We start from the raw sequence: 18103 nt of genomic DNA, 5'->3' as shown, positions 1-18103 counted from the left end.
TCCTTTTAACAGTCGCTGGGTGCCCACAGTTGTTTCGCCCTCCCTTCGAAAACAGACTAAATATGTGTTTCTCCGAAGGTGCACGCATAAGTTTCGGTCTTGCCACACATCGCCATTGATCGTACTAGACACAAACCGCGTCACTTGCAGTACAGAGCTTTAAAACTGAAAGATGCTGTTGATTATCACCGTTTCTGCAATTTATTACTTTTACGTATTATGAGCGGGAGGGCGAGTCGAATAATTATATTTTAAGTTTTATAGATCCACGATAACTACAAGAATATTATACGACTAATATAGCAATTGTTTTTTTCCCTGATTAATGTGGAACAAAAAAAGTGTCCTGTGTTGAATATCAGTGCTGTTGTATGGCAGTTTTTTTCTGTTTATATATTCTTTTATCTTTTCCTGTTTTTCCCATGCTCATGTGTATATTTTACAAACCACTTCCTGTTTGGGCCTGTGCAAAGGCCTCCAGTATTGTTAAATAGAAATAAAAATCAAATAATGTAAGGGGTGGGATATAATTAATACTTTATACACAAATAAGAGTGAATCACGTTTAGTATTGCAGAATTACTGGCAACAAAAAGGGTTACTTATACATATGTACCAAGTAGTTCCTAGTTGCTTTACACTTTTCCAAATGCTCCACGAAACGCTGCAAAAATAGACCTTAGGATTTGACGGCAATATTCTTGAATATCAAACGGACACCACGAAACGAGGAAGCAAATTTCGTTCGAAGTAACAATCTGCATTGAGGGGTTCACGCGGTGTCCTAGCATTTAAACTTCTTTTAACTTGATCTACATCGACCGAGAAATTCTGATGAAGCAGGTTAGGCACTTCTCTTTCCCGTCCGAACCCCTTCTTCTTCACGCCCTGTTTGCAGTCTCTGTAGACGAGCTCGTCTGCACGGTGGGGGGAAAGGCCATCTTTCCCGAAATGATCCCCACTGACGGGCTGTGCAACTACATCTACTACACCAGCGTTGCGGTGGTTCACGGCATCATGTACGGCATTGAAGCCGAAGAAAGCTGGGAAATGTTCAAGCAGGTAATGAAGAACCTCACAAAGACTTCCGGTGGCATCGGATTCGATATCCGGTTAGTAATGTTCAGTTATCTCATTATGCCAAACAAAGAAGCGCCACGGATAAGAACTGCTGAATTTTGTGAATTGGAAAACGGGAAACACCCGGCGCCGAGAAATATCCAATTTGAGGCGTGCGGTCCGCATTGGTAGTTTAGTGGCTTTAGCCTGCGTACAGGTTTAGACGAAACCTTTATCACTGCCAACTCATTGATAAGGCTTCTCTTTCTAGCCACTAGAGAAGCTACCGGTAAAGTTCAATCGTCTCCTAAGAGAAAATTTCTGAGGGGAAGAAAAACTTCATGCAAAAGCATCAAAATTAAAATAGCCGTTTTCATAAGAGAGAGCAAGAGGTGAAATGATGACGTCATGGTGGATGGCTTCGAATTCACCACTATGGCTTCTTCTCCGGGCGCCCGACCGGTCCGCAGGACATCGCCTACGTCCAGCGACCACGGCCATGGTCGCTGGACCAAGCCATAAACTATTAGGCCATGGTCCAGCGACCATGGCCGAAGAGTCGGACCGACTCTTAGCCGTGGATTCTATACTCGGCAAATTGAAAAAGACCCGACCACCAAGTTGTATACCTATATTTACTCCAGTATGTTCACCCACTCTTCACAACGCTGAACAAGGAAATGCAGACGGAAGGAGCGAGAATCCGCATGCTGAGTGACCGCATTTCTACTGTCCTTAAAAAATTGTTGAAGCATATCGCAACCCCGATACCTCCGTGACACGCTGCTCGATCGATTGCGTTACACAGACCGAACTAACTTCGTCCCACTCGAAGAAGTCTACTTTGGCGGCATGGTAACGTCAGAGTTATCTAAACCACTTGACGCAGACCCTACAGATGTGCAGAACTTCCGCCTGAAATGTTTGGAATGTTATACTGACGGCGAAGTCAAATAATCAAAAGATTTCCGCTAGTCAATTCATAGATGACGCGGCTGCAGGCAATCGATCGCCGCTTTGTGGTAGTTACGTGTTGCGTCGATTGCTCCTCTTGTTTCTTTGTTCCCCTGATTGTTTACGGAAGAGAACATCAACAAGCTCGATAACTAATTGAGGCATCCTCGAAAACACAGACCCAGGGTTACCTGCAGATGTGAGTGTGGAGCTTTTTCGGAAGTGCGTGCCACAAACCACTCAAGGTGACGTGTCCCTATGTTTCCAGCACTCAGTGACTTCTTGAGAAAACTCTTGTACCCCTCTCATTGCAGCGCTACCGTGCAGAGAGTTTGCTTTCAAATTAACCTTGTCAAGGCAAAGACAAAGAACAAACTGGAAGCAGCAACCTTGCAGGCGACCCTTAATGCCAAGCAAGATTTATTAGAAGCGCACTGTTACGATTTTTCTATGCGCCAACGGCACATGCATCTCCTGGAAAAAGACATGTACAACATGGATAAACGATCTATCGACCATTTAAAGATTCTTTTTGCAGCATATTACCCGACACACGGTAGGGAACGGTCGTATGTCTCCAAACGGGCCGAAGAGCCTTCAATAATTTTAGCATTTATTGCATTTTTCCTTGATGTATGCATGTGTTTTAACATTTGAATAATTTTGCTCCTCCGTTTGACAATGTCGAGGCTGTGCGCGAATAAATTGCCGTTGCCAGCATTGGAACTTACACTGGTTACATCATTTTAGCTTAAGCACATTGACTTGAATAAATCCTTTCAAACGAATACATAAATAAGTATGAAAACGAAAATCTGCAATGTATTTGCACAGCACGAACACAGCTTATCTTACAGAGAGCCGATTAAACAGCCATATTTTCCTTATATATGGAGAAATATAGGCAATTTTTTCTATCCGAATTAGGGGGAAATTTGTTTCGGAGGTAGGCAACTTTGAGTGTGAGCAATTCGGCAAGACAACAGCAGCAGCAACCAGCCAACAGACACAATGAAGAAAGTTCGGAGGGGCTCGAAAAAAGGCTGCGCCTACAGAACCTACTGAGGCGTCTAAATTGGACATAATTATAGTTACATTCCGCCGTGGAAACCACCGCTATGTTTTAGAATTTCTGTAAAACGCTCCACGAAAAGTGTATAACATTTCACTACGTTCATTCGTTCTCAGGTACTCAGCCCCGAGTAGCATGAACGCAACGACCGAACAGAACCTGCAATATCATTCGAGCTACAACAACATCAAGCACTACGGCGTGTTGAACGTGTTGCACACATCAGAAAAAGTGAAGGGTCTATACGACAAGGCGAAAGTGCTTCTTGCAGTAAGTGCATCGTTACTCCTGGTCCGCGTGTGACATCGCATTCTAATGCTTTTGGTCGGTGCGGTTGCTCTGTTACCTAAAATAAGCGTTTTGACAAACGTTGGTCGAGTGAGAATTTTGGTTTTCCAGCCGTACCGATTTATCAAGTCCGCTTCACGGACAGAATAAAAGACACATGCAGTGGATGGCCACATAGTACCTATACGTGTGAATGTTCCCGCAGGAACATCACCCTTCGGAGTATTTGGTACAACTAACACACTGGTCTTACGCACCCTCGTTTGTAACAAGCCCCCGGTTTCAACACACAAATTTAAAGAAAAAACTATATTCCACGATTGCAACACGTTTCTGAACTTTCGTACTTCGAGAAATCGTAAATTTTAGCCCTTTGCTGTTTCACTGACCAGTTTTCCACGGTATGAGCGCCAGTAAGTGCGATTTACGCGGAGAAACAAAAAGTTGACTGTGCGCTATCTCCAGTGGACCAGTATCACTAGCCGTCGCGTTATCCCGACACCACGGTGGCTTGAGGTGGGGAGTGCTTCGCTCGATCTAGGCGGCAGCAGCTCATGTCGGACCACGGTACCAGTGCATGTAACTGGTATCGCTGCCCCTGAAACGTGCGATGACGAGCGGCTACGAGCAAGGCTCGATGCGACGCTCCCTTGACACCGGCGGCACAATTCAGCCGCGAACGAGGGCCCGCTCTATTCGTTTGTGGAACAAAACCGTGAGAAGTAAAGCACAGTGCCGCGCAAGACGGGCTGTTCGGCGACGATGGCTACGATATGGCGCAAGAGTAGCGTGCTTCGCCAGTACGGAAGCAATGTCTGCTACTGGCAGCGTTTTCTTATTACAGTGAACTCTCACTTGAGTGAACTTCAAGGGACCGAAGGAAATAGTTCACTTAACTGAAAGTTCACTAAACTGAATATTCACTAGACCAACATAAGACGCGGCATACAGAGTCGAAAGTTTGAAGTGCAATTCATGGAGCAAAAGACATGGCATCCATAGTGTTAGAAATGTGTGAAAATAAATTTACGTATCAAAGAGTACAAGGTTCATAACAGTTATAATGCTGCCCTTCTCACTTAGAAAAAAAATCTGTAATCTTCTTCTGCACTTGTACATTTAAAGCACAAGAAGTAAGAGAACTGTCCAAGGAGTGAATGTTTTTCTACACTTCTGGCACAGCTTGCTGTTGAGACACAAAATCTCTCAACATTCCAATGTACCCTACAACCTCAGCTAGAGTTATAGGCCTTGAAACTGGCTCGGCGATGTTACTTTGTTCATGGCCTCCAAGATTACGTGCTTGCTCGTTTTGTGCGGGCAATCTCGGAGGCCATGCCTCGTTGCCGTTCCTTTTCCGCGCCGCCGCTTTGCCCCAGGGGCGCTGTAGCGCCAGCGACGTTACATTGCCGATCGTAAAAATAACGTAAAAATAAGCCTTGGTCCTCTGAGCGAGTTCGTTAAACTGAAATATTGACTATTCCGAAATTCGTTTAAGTGAAACATTTTTGCATCGAATCTATAAGAAAACTGCCGGGGATTTTTAAAAAGTTCGTTATTCTGAAATATTCGATAAACCAACGTTCGTACAACTGAGAGTTTACTGTATTAGAAACCGCGTACCTATATAATCATAATACAAATTATTGACACGAGAAATGAGAACACGTATAGAGCTTCGCTCAAGTTTCGCAATAGGGAGCATCGTAATTGTCGGTTGTTGCTGTTGTTGTTGTTGCTGTTGTTGTTGTTAACAGTGTGCGTAACGAAGCCGAGCGAGAGAAGTCAATCATCGAGAATGGAACACGGCATAGGTTACGTAAACAGACAACCAAGAAAATGAACGACACGTAGTGTAGCTGCCGGAATAAAGCAAGAGTGAAAATAAGCAAAAGCAGAAAACAGCAATCCCGATATTCACTTCCCATGCTATATGATCATGCGACTTAAACAGGTGGTAAATGCGTTCTGTGCTCCTTCAAGATACTTTTCGAAATGAAAGTTTAACCACCACCACCACCACACACACAAAAAGAAACAGAAGAGTGTTTATAATTGCGCGATATCAGGTTCGGGCACACTGAAAGCTGTGAATTTATGCATATACCTGAGGCTGCCGTTGAGAACTTGAAGAGACCGACAAATCTGTCCGTATCATCAAGGGTTCGTTTCAAGACATGATCTTTAAAGAGATCTAACCTTACTACTTATGGCATATCCAAATATTCGCAAACCAGAACACAAACAATACAGCAACCCTGAAACCAAAAGGCGAATGTAGAATTTTCGACACTCGTTAGCCATTTAGTAACTGTTGTTTGTAGACATCGTGCAAGGTTGCGTGCTGTCAGGAAATCTGACATTTCAACTAGCTTCCTGAAGAAAGCTAGGTGTAGTTAAAGAAGAAGGAACGAAAGATCACCAATCCGCACGAAAGCGAAGCATTGATGACTATAGAAATGTGTTAGGCAACTATGCAAATAATAGGTTGCTTTTTCGACCGCATATACTGGGGCAAATATTTAAATACATTTATTTAAATATTTTACCGCTTAATATTTAAATTCACAAACATGGTTTCACGCCGACACAGGCGAACTCACTCGATGACCGCGAACGTGTCGACACTGGCGGGATGAGCGCAAACAGAAAGAAGCAAACGCTTCCGCTGCCTCTCGCTTCAGCACGTCTCCGAAACGTGAGATTACGCGACCAGCAGCCCTAGGAGCATGGGTTCACAACGCACACGCAGCAATCAGACATCTCGGCTCGTTCAACGTTTGCACCCGCCACAGATTACGCTTACGGGCAGCATAAGCGCACAACTACGTCTGCACGCATGCACAGCCGCGGCCGGGCTAGAGGAGATGCATGTTCGCCTGCCCTCCTCCCCGCCCCTAAACACGCGCTCGAACATGGCACCTCGTGATCAAATGCCACTGATTTCTTTGTGTCAACCAAAAACGCAAACAAAAGAAATAAACACGCCTAAAAAAGAAACCATCATTACCAATTGTATGTGTACCTTGCCATTTTCGCTCTTTAGATTTACCACTGACCCCCGCAATCATTTCGCCTTTTCTTTCAATGTTATTTTGATTTTTCAGACATTGAAGACTCTACAAGTGTCAACAAAAGTCGCCAACTCGAAAACATTAATTGCTCTCGGCATATTCAATTATCGCGGCGCTAACGCTATGGGTGTCCTCAGGGATATGTTCAACGATGCTGTCACGTAAGTATAGAATGTCTGAACATACCATTTCCCGTCGTGTATTACAGCAAAGTTTTTAATGAAACTAGAAGCACTTCAAAACTTTATATCCATGTTTTTTGACAAGATTCTAAGAAAAAAAATCAAATCACTCACGAAGTTTATACTGTGAGAAAATGTGGGGACACCGAAGGGCAGTGCACAGGATAATTGTGTCAGTTAATTAGAGGGTAAATAAAAATTGCTAAGCCCTCACTTTCGGCGTCTTTAGAGGCATCATATGAAACGCTTACTGAGTTTCCCCGCTTCTTCGGCAGGACCGAAAATGGTAGAAATTTCATACTAGCAGGAAATGAGGACCACTCTCTTCCTAATGGCTATCGAAAGCTTGAAATCCTTATGCTAATAATGCGCTCTAAAATAATCTAAAAGCATTCAGACGCAGACGCTCTATCCCGGTCCCCCCTGCCCTCCGGTCCTCTCCACTCCTCTATTTCCACCTGCGGTGCTTTCGCCCTCAACATTTCCGACATGCCATCAAAGCAGCGCAAAGACCCATGGATCTCTTCGCTTATTTACTTCTTGTCTAGCCAGTCCCAGCACCAATCTCTCGGACGCTTCACCGCCAAGCAGAGCCCTTCATCATTCGTGATGACCTGCTGTACCGCCGCAACTACAATTCGAGCGGCCGCAAGTGGCTGCTTGTTATACCCCGACACCTCCGCTCCGACATCTGCGCCACGTTCCACGATGACCCACAATACGGCCACGCTGGTGTATTAAAGACATACTCTCACCTCCAGCTTCGGTTACTACTGGCGCGGTATGTACCGTTTCGTTCGCCAGTATGTCCGGTCATGCCACATATGCCAACGACGTAAGACGCCACCTCAACATTTCACGGGTCCCTTGCAACCTTTACCATGCCCCGCACGCGCTTTCGACCGCGTCGGCATTGACCTATACGGTCCGCTTCCCAAGACTCCAAGCGGCAACCGCTGGGTTATTGCAGCTATTGCCCACCTCACGCGGTACACTGAAACTTCAGCCCTAGCATCTGCCACAGCAAAAGACGTCGCCAGTTTTATCCTACAAAACCTGATTTTATGCCACGGAGCACCTCGAGAATTACTGAGCGACCGCGGTCGCGCTTTCCTCTCTGACGTCCTTTCAGCATTGGTAAAGGATTGTCGAATAATTCACCGCACTACTACAGCATATCGTCATCAAACTAATGGGATGACAGAACGTTTCAACCGCACCCTTCGTGACATGTTGGCCATATATGCTTCATCTGACCACTCTAATTGGGATCGCATTCTACCTTTCGTCACCAACGCTTACAATACCGCCACGCAAAGCACCACTGGGTTCTCTCCTTTCTTTCTCCTTTACGGGCGCGAACCTTCATCCACTACAGACACGATTCTGCCTTACTGGCCAGATACTTTGGAGTGGACGACTGTTTCTTGAGCGGCTGCTTACGCCGAAGAATGTCGCCAGCTCGCTCGTTCGTTCACATCCCAGGACCAGTGTCGCCAAAAGCTTCGCCACGATTCATCGACCACCGCTACGTGCTTTGCGCCTGGCTCGCTGGTCTGGTTGTGGGTGCCCTCTACTCCTCCAGGCCTTTCTTCCAAGCTGCTTTCCAAGTACCACGGTCCTTATCGGGTACTGAAACAAACATTCGCGGTCAACTACCTCATCGAGCCAATCGAAACGCCTACCGACCAGCGTTGTCGGGACCAGGAAATTGTCCACGTCTCCAGGCTCAAGCAGTGCCATGACCCCCCTGTGTTCTCCTGTCCTTAGGTCGCCAGGATGGCTACTCTTTCGGTGGGGAGTGATTGTACTGTAGGCACTGGGCAGTGGGCATGGTGCTCGTGTGCTGGTGCAAGAGAAGAAGACGACGAGGAGTGCTTGCTTACTGTTACGATCTAGCGACGACCTGTTTAGGCCTAGCGCTACAACCTATAACTAGTGCTGCTAGGCGAACACCCCCGCTGCAATATATATATATATATATATATATATATATATATATATATATATATATATATATATATATATATATATATGTGTGTGTGTGTGTGTGTGTGTGTGTGTGTGTGTGTGTGTGTGTGTGTGTGTGTGTGTGTGTGTGTGTGTGTGTGCAGGAGCTGCTTGCTAGCGAACAAAGCTTGTATGCCTGTGTTTGCTGAACGAGGGGCATCGTGCATCACTCGCTGCAGCAACCACGTTGCGGACACAGTGATCGTCTACTCCTCTGTGGGCTGGATCCAGCGAGCGAGCGAGTGCTACAGCCACCCGCCATCTGTATTTCAAAGAAGCGACCTGAAAGGGGCGGCTCACTCAAATGCTGACCGGGCACCTGATATAGTGAGTAAACCTGCGTGGTTCAAAACATGGAGGGCAGAAATGCTCTTGCATTAACTCTTCGGCACATGAAATATATATATATATATATATATATATATATATATATATATATATATATATATATATATATATATATATATATATATAAATGGCACATACCGACCTGGCAATGTATATATTGTCAGGTCGGTGTCCTGTACTCCTTACTGTAGTACTTGCTTACTGATTTTTATTTTCTTTCTGCATTCTGCGCGCAGAAAAGTATTACAACGCTCATGACGAGAGACAAGCAATTCCCCTCCAACACCAAGGTGGGTCTATCGTTCGAGCTGGGCACCCTCGTCTACATCGTAAACGCCGCAAAAAAAGGTGTCCACACAGATTTGGTCAACATTCCGTGCAAGAGCCTCTACGTCACCAACTTCGACGTCGTGGTAAGCTTTTCCTATTCTTTTTCGGACCACAAGCTCATTTGACGAACACGCTACTTGGCAATCCGAAAGCTATTTGCAATTGCCGCAGGCGGGGCTTAGGTTGCACCGGCGCAACAGGTAGCCAATACATGTAGGCAACACTAGTCGTGTAATTGTGCGATCTAAATTGCTTTTTACGTCTTGAGAGGGGAAAGAAAGATGTGAAGGACCGTCACAATGTCGTCGAATTCGCGTGCTTCCAAGCGCGAAATTCTTAGACCGAGTAGTACTACTGCACGGTAAAACTGTGTACAAGCTTAAATGTGAATAAGGGCGTATATTGGTTTCGAAATCGCACCTTCGCACCAAAAAAGGGTGTTCTTGCTCCGATGCTGGAGCCAGTGAGACCAAACGAGGCGACGTGAATAAATAAAGAAGCGAGTAATAGTACAGTTTTACACAGCCCTTCTATTTTAATGGCGTAAATAATTTTAGAGTATGTGCCCGCGACGTGGCGTGTCATACGAGGTGCTTTGTTGCATGATATTTCAAAACTTTAGCATGTGAAGGCACACGACTTACAGTTCACTGTAATTTGGAATTTACAGTTACAAATTACAGTTGTATTCTTTGGCTCCGGAGTTGAAGTGCGCTACGCATGACGCCGGAAAGATTAGTAGGTCCGCCTAGCACTACATAAATAAATACATACAATTCATAAATGCGGCATGCAACAGCTAAAATGTTTACCGTTCAGAGGAGAGAACTGATCCCTCGATCGGTTCTACGTATGAGGGTATGAAGGATCTACGTATGCAGCAACAAATCCTAACAGCCAACAAGTGCCCCTGTGCCGGGCCGCGTCTATTTCCTGCAGTGATACGCTTTAACCGCTCGCTTCCTACAACTCTGTGTAGGGGCACGAAGAACGAGCGCTCGTTCTTCGTGCGGTCTCGGAAGATCGTTTTTTTTTTGCGCTACTTCTTCTTACAAAGATATGCTATTCCGCTCTTCTTATTTTCTAGCCTTGCCTAGGAAACATACAGTTCAACCGAGCCATAATATTTGAAGGCGTCGAGGTGGCCCAATCACAGGCCGATATAAGGCAGGTCATACTTTTCGAGAGCAACAATACCATCTTCTACAAGGTGAGTTCCCTGCACACCTAAAGCGCGCACCCCGAATATATTTCTGCACGCGTGCGCCCCGTGTGGCGCGCCTCAATTCAAACGCCGCTCGATGTTATTGCACTGCAGAACACGTGTTGTCGAGTGCGAAAGGTGCTAGCAGATCACGTGACGTGTGTGCGACGTTCAAATGCCGACGGACACGTGCAATTTGTGAGGCACAGCGAAGTGTGAGCCGCACACACATAGCGCGTCTCAGATGATGAGGCATTTGCAGGACAAGGCCTGCTGTGGATTGGCCAGGCCCGATATTTCACCGTACTGTTGTCCCCTCCCGAAAGCAGCAGTCGATGAAATTGACTGGGACAATTCGTCGTGCCTCTTGTTTGCTTGATACGCCATGTTCATTTCACGATGTCAAGGAAGCCGGCAATATGGGTCATGAGGCAGTCGGGCAAATATACTTTCTCCGATATTTGACGTGGTTGCAAAGTTTACCAAGAAAATCGCCACTACAGCTTCTTGGGGAACTAAAAGACGATTGACAGCTTTATTAGACAGCTATACCAATGCTGTGTAGATAACTTTACATCCTAATAAAACGTGTTGCATTGTTTCCCTACCTTTAGCGCAGCAGGCACGTGGCTAGGCTAAAAGGCAATAAGATTGCACGCAGCAGAGTGTGCTAACAATCTTTGGATCCGGACAGGCCACCAATGAAAACTGACCCTGTCAACTTTTAACACCTGAACTCTGTCCAGTAAGCATAGCTTAGCAGGACTCTTTGAGGAACATTGCTTTGGATATAATCGGCTTTAGTGATATTAGAAGAACAGGTGAGGCTTATACATTGCTGAATAATGGCCACGTCCTCTGCTATAGAGGTCTCCCAGATAAGAAGCAATACAAGGTAGGATTCTTATTCCATAAGGACATAGCGGGCAACATTGACGAATTCTACAACCTTAGTGATAGTGTAGCAGTAGTCGCAGTCAGACTTAATAAGAAGTATAGATTAAAGGTGCTACAAGCTTACCTACGCCCCAGCATCCACTCTCCATGATGATGAAGTAGATCAGTTTTATGGAGATGATGAATTAGCGAAGAGAGAAGTGCAAACTCAGTATACTGCAGTAATGGGCCACTTCAATGCAAAAGTTGTGAAAAAGCAGGCTGGTGAACAAGCAATTAGCAACAACGGCGTCGATTCTAGGAACCCTGGAACAGAGATGCTGGTAGAGTTCGCAGAAAGGAATAAGCTGCGAACGATGGACACCTTCTTCATTAAGCGAAGCAACACGAAGCCTACTTGGAAAAGCCCTTATGGTGAAACAAGACATGAAATTTATTTCGTACTTTCTGCCCATACCAGCATAGGGCACGATGTAGAAGTGATAGGTAGGGTAAATTTCAGTGATCATAAGTTAGCGAGGGCTAGGATTCAGCTCAATTTGAACAGAGAGAGTAAAATTAGTGAAGAAGAAACAGGTCAACTTAGAGGCAGTAAGAGTAAAAGCAGACAAATTTAGGCTGGCACTTGCAAACAAATGTGCAAACTTAGAACAGAGAGATGATGATGACGTAGAGGTAATGAATGAAACCGTAACGAGGCTGGCTTCAGAGGCAATAATGGAAGTAGGAGGCTAGGCACCAAGGCAACCAGTAGGCAAGCTCTGCCAAGTAACAAAGGACGTAATATACAAACGACAAAGCACGAAAGTGTCCAACTCAAGGGATAACACAGAAATGTCAAAACTGATCAACAACACCAAAATAAGTGATATTAGAAACTATAACGTGATGAAGAGTGAAGAAGCCGTAACAAATAATAATAATAATATCTGGGGTTTTACGTGCCAAAACCACTTTCTGATTATGAGGCACGCCGTAGTGGAGGACTCCGGAAATTTTGACCACCTGGGGTTCTTTAACGTGCACCTAAATCTAAGCACACGGGTGTTTTCGCATTTCGCCCCCATCGAAATGCGGCCGCCGTGGCCGGGATTCGATCCCGCGACCTCGTGCTAAGCAGCCCAACACCATAGCCACTGAGCAACCACGGCCGTAACAAATGGACACAGCCTGAAATTAGTCAGAAGGAAACTTCGCACAGGACAAACCAAGAGGTGTGAACTGAAAGATAAGCAGGGTAATATCATGAGTAATGTCGAAGGTATAGTAAAAGCAGCGGAAGAATTCTATACTGGCCTGTGCAGCACCCAGAGGAGCCACGTTACCTCCATTCGAAGCAGTAATGAACAGGTTGCAGAATCTCCTCCAATAACTAACGATGAGGTCAGAAGGGCCTTGCAAAACGTGAAACGGGGAAAGGCGGCAGAATAACATGTAATAACCGTTGATTTTATCAAAGATGGGGGAAACATAATGATTTAAAAACTGGTGGCTCTCTACACGAAGTGTCTATCGTCATCAAGGGTAATAGAAAACTGGAAGAATGCAAACATAATACTGATCCAGACAAAGGGAGACATATATAATTGAAACATTATAGGCCCATTAGCTTACTCCGACTATTATATAAAATATTCAGCAAGATAATTTGCAATAGAATAAGGGCAACACTCGACTTAGTCAACCGACGGAAGACGCTGGCTTCAGGAAGGGATACTCTGCAATCAATCACATCCATGTCATCAGGTCATCGAGAAATCCGCAGAGTACAATCAGCTTCTCTAAATGGCTTTCATAGATTACGAAAAGGCATCTGATTCCGTAGAGATAGCAGCAGTCAGAGGCATTACGCAACTAATCGTACAGGCCGAACGCATAAATATCCTGGCAAATATTTACAGAGTTTCCACAGCTGCCTTAATTGAACACAACAAAAGTAGGAAGATGCCTATAAAGAAAGGGGTAAGGCAAAGAGACACTCTCTCCAGTGCTATTCACTGCGTGTTTGGAAGAAGTATTCAAGCAAACAAACTGAGAAGGCTTAGGAGCAAGGATCGACGGCGAATATCCTGAAGCCTTCGGTTTAAAGATGACTTTGTTCTGTTCAGTAAAACCAGAGACGTGTTACAACAAATGATTGAGGACCTTAACAGAGTGAGTGTAAAAGCAGGGTTGAAGATTAATATGCAGAAGACAAAGATAATCATGAATAGCCGGGCAAGGGAACAAGAGTTCAAGATCGCCAGTTAGCCTCTAGAGTCTCTGAAGGAGTACGCTTACCTAGGTCTATCAATCACGTGAAACCCGTACCATGAGAAGGAAATTCACAGAAGAATAAAATGGGTTGCATCGCACACGGCAGACATTGTCAGCTCTTGACTGGAACCTAGCCGTTAACATTGAAAAGGAAAGTGTACAATCAGTGCCTTTCAGCGGTGCTGACATACAGGGCAGAAACTTGGAGACTGACAAAGAAACTCGAGAACAAGTTAAAGCCCACGCAAACTGCGATAGAACGAAGAATGCTAGGCATAACGGTAACAGACAGAAAGAAAGCGGTTCGAAACAGAGAGCAAACGGGTATAATCGATATTCTAACTGACATTAAAGAGAAAAAAATGGAGATGTGTAGGTCATGTAATGCGCAGATTAAGTAACCGGTGGAGGATTAGGGTTACAGAATGGGTGACAACGGAAGGAAAGCGCCGTCGAGGACCGCAAAATACTAGGCGAGGTGATAGAATTCAGAAATTCCCGGGCGCTAGTTGGAATCGGTTCGCGCAGGACAGGGTTAATTGGAGATCGCAGAGAGAGGCCTTCGTCCTGCTGTGGACGTAAAATATGATAATGATGATGATTGCGATGTCAATGTACCTTGTTATGCAATATACCTGGTAGCGAAGTTTCATAGAAGTCCCCCCGTTCAGAACATGGCGGTTCATTGGCGGATGGAATGGTCGATGGATGGATGCTATGAGCACCCCTTCCAAACGGGCTAGTAGGTTGCGCCACCAAGCTCTTGTTCTTATTTGGCCTAACCTCCTACCAATCTTTTTCAAACACACACAGACACAAAGAATTCCCAGCATCAAACTTTCTGAACCACTGCTAGGAATATTGTGTTTGTACACCTCCTTTATTTTACGTCTCTCTGCTTTTTGGCCAACCAACATCCAAGCGCTTCTTACTAATCTCTTTTGCGGAAATCTTTACCCCTGCTATCTCGGAACCCAAAGGCTTCAAGGAGGCCACAGGAGCCTAAACCGACAGCCGGGTAGATAATTTCACATTTGAATAAAATATGCTGCATTGTTTCCATAGCTTAACCGCAGCAAGCACATGGCTATGCAGAAGGGCGCTACTGAAATAGTATTTATTAACATGTTGGGTGACTCTACAGCTTCGCCTTCGCGAATGGAACCCGCTCAGGCCGGCTGAGTCTCTCTCGCGCTCGTTGCTGATCCTCGGATTGGCGTCTCAGTCGCTTGGCTTGGGCCTCCTTTGCTCGATACTCCGAATTCCCGGCCCGCTTATTCCGCATTGCCTCCGCCTCTCTCGCCCTATATTCCGAATCCTATAGGAAACTATTCTGGCGAATCCCGGCAGCGTGCCCAGCCTTCATCTCCGGCTTCAGCGCTTCAGTCTGACGTGGCCGACCTCGCCGCCGAGCAGGATTAGGCGTTCCATCAGAACTCGTAGAAGAAGACGAGTCAAAAGAGCACCAAGCACTGGTAGACGTCACCGCACCCATCGCACACGTGTTTTCTCTCGGCGGCCTATAGCGGGCCCAGCCTGCACTTAATCGGCATACCCATTCCCCAGAGACGAACAGTAATTTCAGGATGGCAACGCCGCTCGGCAGACTCCTGGGCCAACGAATGGAAAGTTTCCATGGGTCCACTACTCCGGACAGACGAGTCCTATAGTGTCAAATTATCGCGTCACCACGCGGAGACCAACTCCGCGGCCCCTTGGCTGGTTTATACTGCTCCCTGTTCTACTACTGCTCCCCCGTTACACAGGTGGTCATGCATTCGCGTAAACATCGCCTGTCGCGTTCCCTAGAACGAGACCACGTGACTCGCACACACGACCCTATCGATCAATCAGGATTTTCATTTCACAATGCCACCAACGCCGGCATTTCCGCGACACGAGCTCCTTAAGGCTGTCCGGTTGAAGAATCGAAGATTGGATCGATCTTCCCATCGGGTGACAAACTTAAATAATGTCGGAAGCACTATTGTGGTGCACGTGCCAGCGATGTAATGCAGCTTCCATTGTAGCCTTCAGGTCCCGACGCGGCAGTTTTATATTAATTAGGCATCTAGTGACGCGCCTGCGAGGCACATACACGACCGAGTACAGGAACTGCTGGATCCACGGATCGACCTGTACATCGGTAAAATACCTGCACGAATCCACAATTCGCCATGAGTGCGAAGGTCTCTGTCCCTCTGTCGGCGTCCCCTGTCGTGGTTTTGTATAATTTAGGTGCATCTGCGCCACTATCATTCGACATCGTCTTTTATGAGCGCATCAACTTTATTTCTTATTTTGCTGCCTCTCGTTTCACGCCTAACACGAGACCTTTACTCAGGATAGCAAGTTCTATTTTGGTATTGTAAGTGTTGGAAACGATTTGCACAACCTCTTATGTCAAGTGCGGCTCCGAGACCAACGTCGGAGGCGAAAGTAGTCGTTTCCCCGACTGTATGCCAGATGGCGCCGTATACGGGTTCACCAACTCTCACCTGAATTATCGACGAGCCAGACGACGAAGTTTGATGACACCGTTTGCAAGGCAGACCTGAAGCTGCGCGTGAAATTAAGTATACCTGCTGCACCAGGAGTCTTAATTTATTTTTTCTGCTTGGAACATAAGATCGTTGACAGTGCAATATGGAAAAGCACAGTTTCCATTCCAGCACTAAGAATGCTAGCGCTTAAACTCAACCTGCATTTATGTAGGCGGGAGTGTACTTCAGCTTATTAGCAGAAAGGACAGAAGGTTAAAATCTGCTCCTGATGTTTGTGACGAAATAACGGCTGCATAGACGTCGCGAAGTCTCGTTTCTCTTGCCGCTGCACCGTTCTCAGTCTATTGAATGCAGCAATTGTTTATATTTATTTGCATTACATCGGCACCAGCTACTTTGCAACCTTTATTGGATGACGAATTTTCCGAGCGCTTTTTCCAGGCGTCACGTCACGCACGAAAGGCGGGAGTCTGTACACACGAGAGGAAAACTTGAGCTTTGTTAACCCTGCCTAATCACTTCTGCATTATTATGGGAGCGAATTTCATAATATGGGACACCTGTATTCGACCCGAGTATAACGCGAAGTAACAAAGCACATGCGAGTTGGTGTCACAATGAAAAAAAAAAATGATCGCACGCTTTATTTCTGAGGAACTCAGGGCAGTGTCTTAATTGTGGGTTCGGGCTACATTTAGGGTACCGAATAATTCACCATAATAAATGTTTGTTGCGCACAAGCTGAATGACGAAGGCCAGGGATTTCATGAACACAAGCGCAACTGTTCCCTTGTGTTCGTCAACATCCCTGCCCTTCGTCATTCAGTTTGTGCGCAGCAAGTATTTATTGTGGACTGCTACCTGCTCGCCCAAACAATTGCACTTCTTAAGAAATTGACCGTCGCTCTGCAATCAGCTGGCGTGCTGCGTAGATAGAACTCAAAGCAACCTACACGGAAAGGCCTTGTTCGCGGGTTCCATCCCCTTACCAGGACTAGTTCTTCTTCCGCAGAAATAATTCTTTTTTCTGAAAAATACGAGGTACTTCGCGGCGCTTTGCCGACCTGTGCTCAATTAGTTTCCTTTTCTTTCTTTTTTTTTTTGTGTAGAAACGTTGCAGGAAGCGTCTTCTCCGTATACACTGTGAAAATCTGGCCGAGGCATCTTCCAAATTGACTGAGACGCGCGCAAGCTGTGCTCCACAAGTGAGCTCGATAAGTAAAACAAAAACAAAAAACGCCTTTCTGCTTGCACGTGCAGATCAAAAAGCTGGCCGAGAATTCCACCTTCCTGCGGCCGGACATGTCGCTCCTGCTGCTCAACGCCCACCTCGGGGACTTCAGGAGCCCCGCGAACAACCCGTGTGCCCCGTACAACGAAAGAGACCGAAACGACCCGTTCTACCGAATCAGAGTAATCAGGCAATGGCTCGGGGTGCCCTAAAGCCGAACCGAGGCAGCTTGGGGAAGAGTAGTCGTCGGACTGTGGAGTGGTGCGTGTGGCGCTAGTGACAAGCTTGTGCCTTGGCCTTCACCTCGTGTTGTGCTGTCATAAAGTGTGACACCCGACAGGATGACTGCGTTTCCTCAGTAGTCGTCCCTTTGCGTAGTTCAACAATATTAGCGTACCTCTTACTAGTCCTGTGTTTTGCGTTGTTCTAAGCGAGAGCTGCACACCGGCTGTTTGATTACGAGCAGCCGCAGTTATATAAAGGAAGTTAGCCTAATGAACCGGCGAAGAAAAAGCCGCCGAGCGGCACGAACCCGCCGTGGTTGCTCAGTGGCTATGGTGTTCGGCTGCTGAGCACGAGGTCGCGGAATCGAATGCCGTCCACGGCGGCCGCATTTCGATGGAGGCGAAAACAGCCGTGTACTCAGATTTAGGCGCACGTTAAGGAACCCCAGGTGCTCAAAATTTCCGCAGTC

The 18103-nt window shown here is 46.1% G+C and overlaps 1 protein-coding gene across 1 annotated transcript; it reads left to right on the top strand.

Annotated features, from left to right (window-relative positions):
• The first annotated feature begins 914 nt into the window (after positions 1-914).
• On the top strand, positions 915-17742 carry LOC142559561 (uncharacterized). Its single transcript, XM_075671141.1, has 7 exons — positions 915-1112; positions 3202-3355; positions 6481-6608; positions 8819-8966; positions 9224-9400; positions 10405-10527; positions 17439-17742. The coding sequence occupies exons 1-7, from the start codon at positions 952-954 to the stop codon at positions 17619-17621; spliced, it is 1074 nt and encodes a 357-aa protein (XP_075527256.1). The 5' UTR covers positions 915-951; the 3' UTR covers positions 17622-17742.
• The last annotated feature ends 361 nt before the right edge of the window (positions 17743-18103 follow it).

The sequence above is a fragment of the Dermacentor variabilis genome, chromosome 10 (assembly GCF_050947875.1).
Source record: "Dermacentor variabilis isolate Ectoservices chromosome 10, ASM5094787v1, whole genome shotgun sequence".
NCBI lineage: Eukaryota > Metazoa > Arthropoda > Arachnida > Ixodida > Ixodidae > Dermacentor > Dermacentor variabilis.
This window is presented reverse-complemented; position numbering and strand designations above follow the sequence as displayed.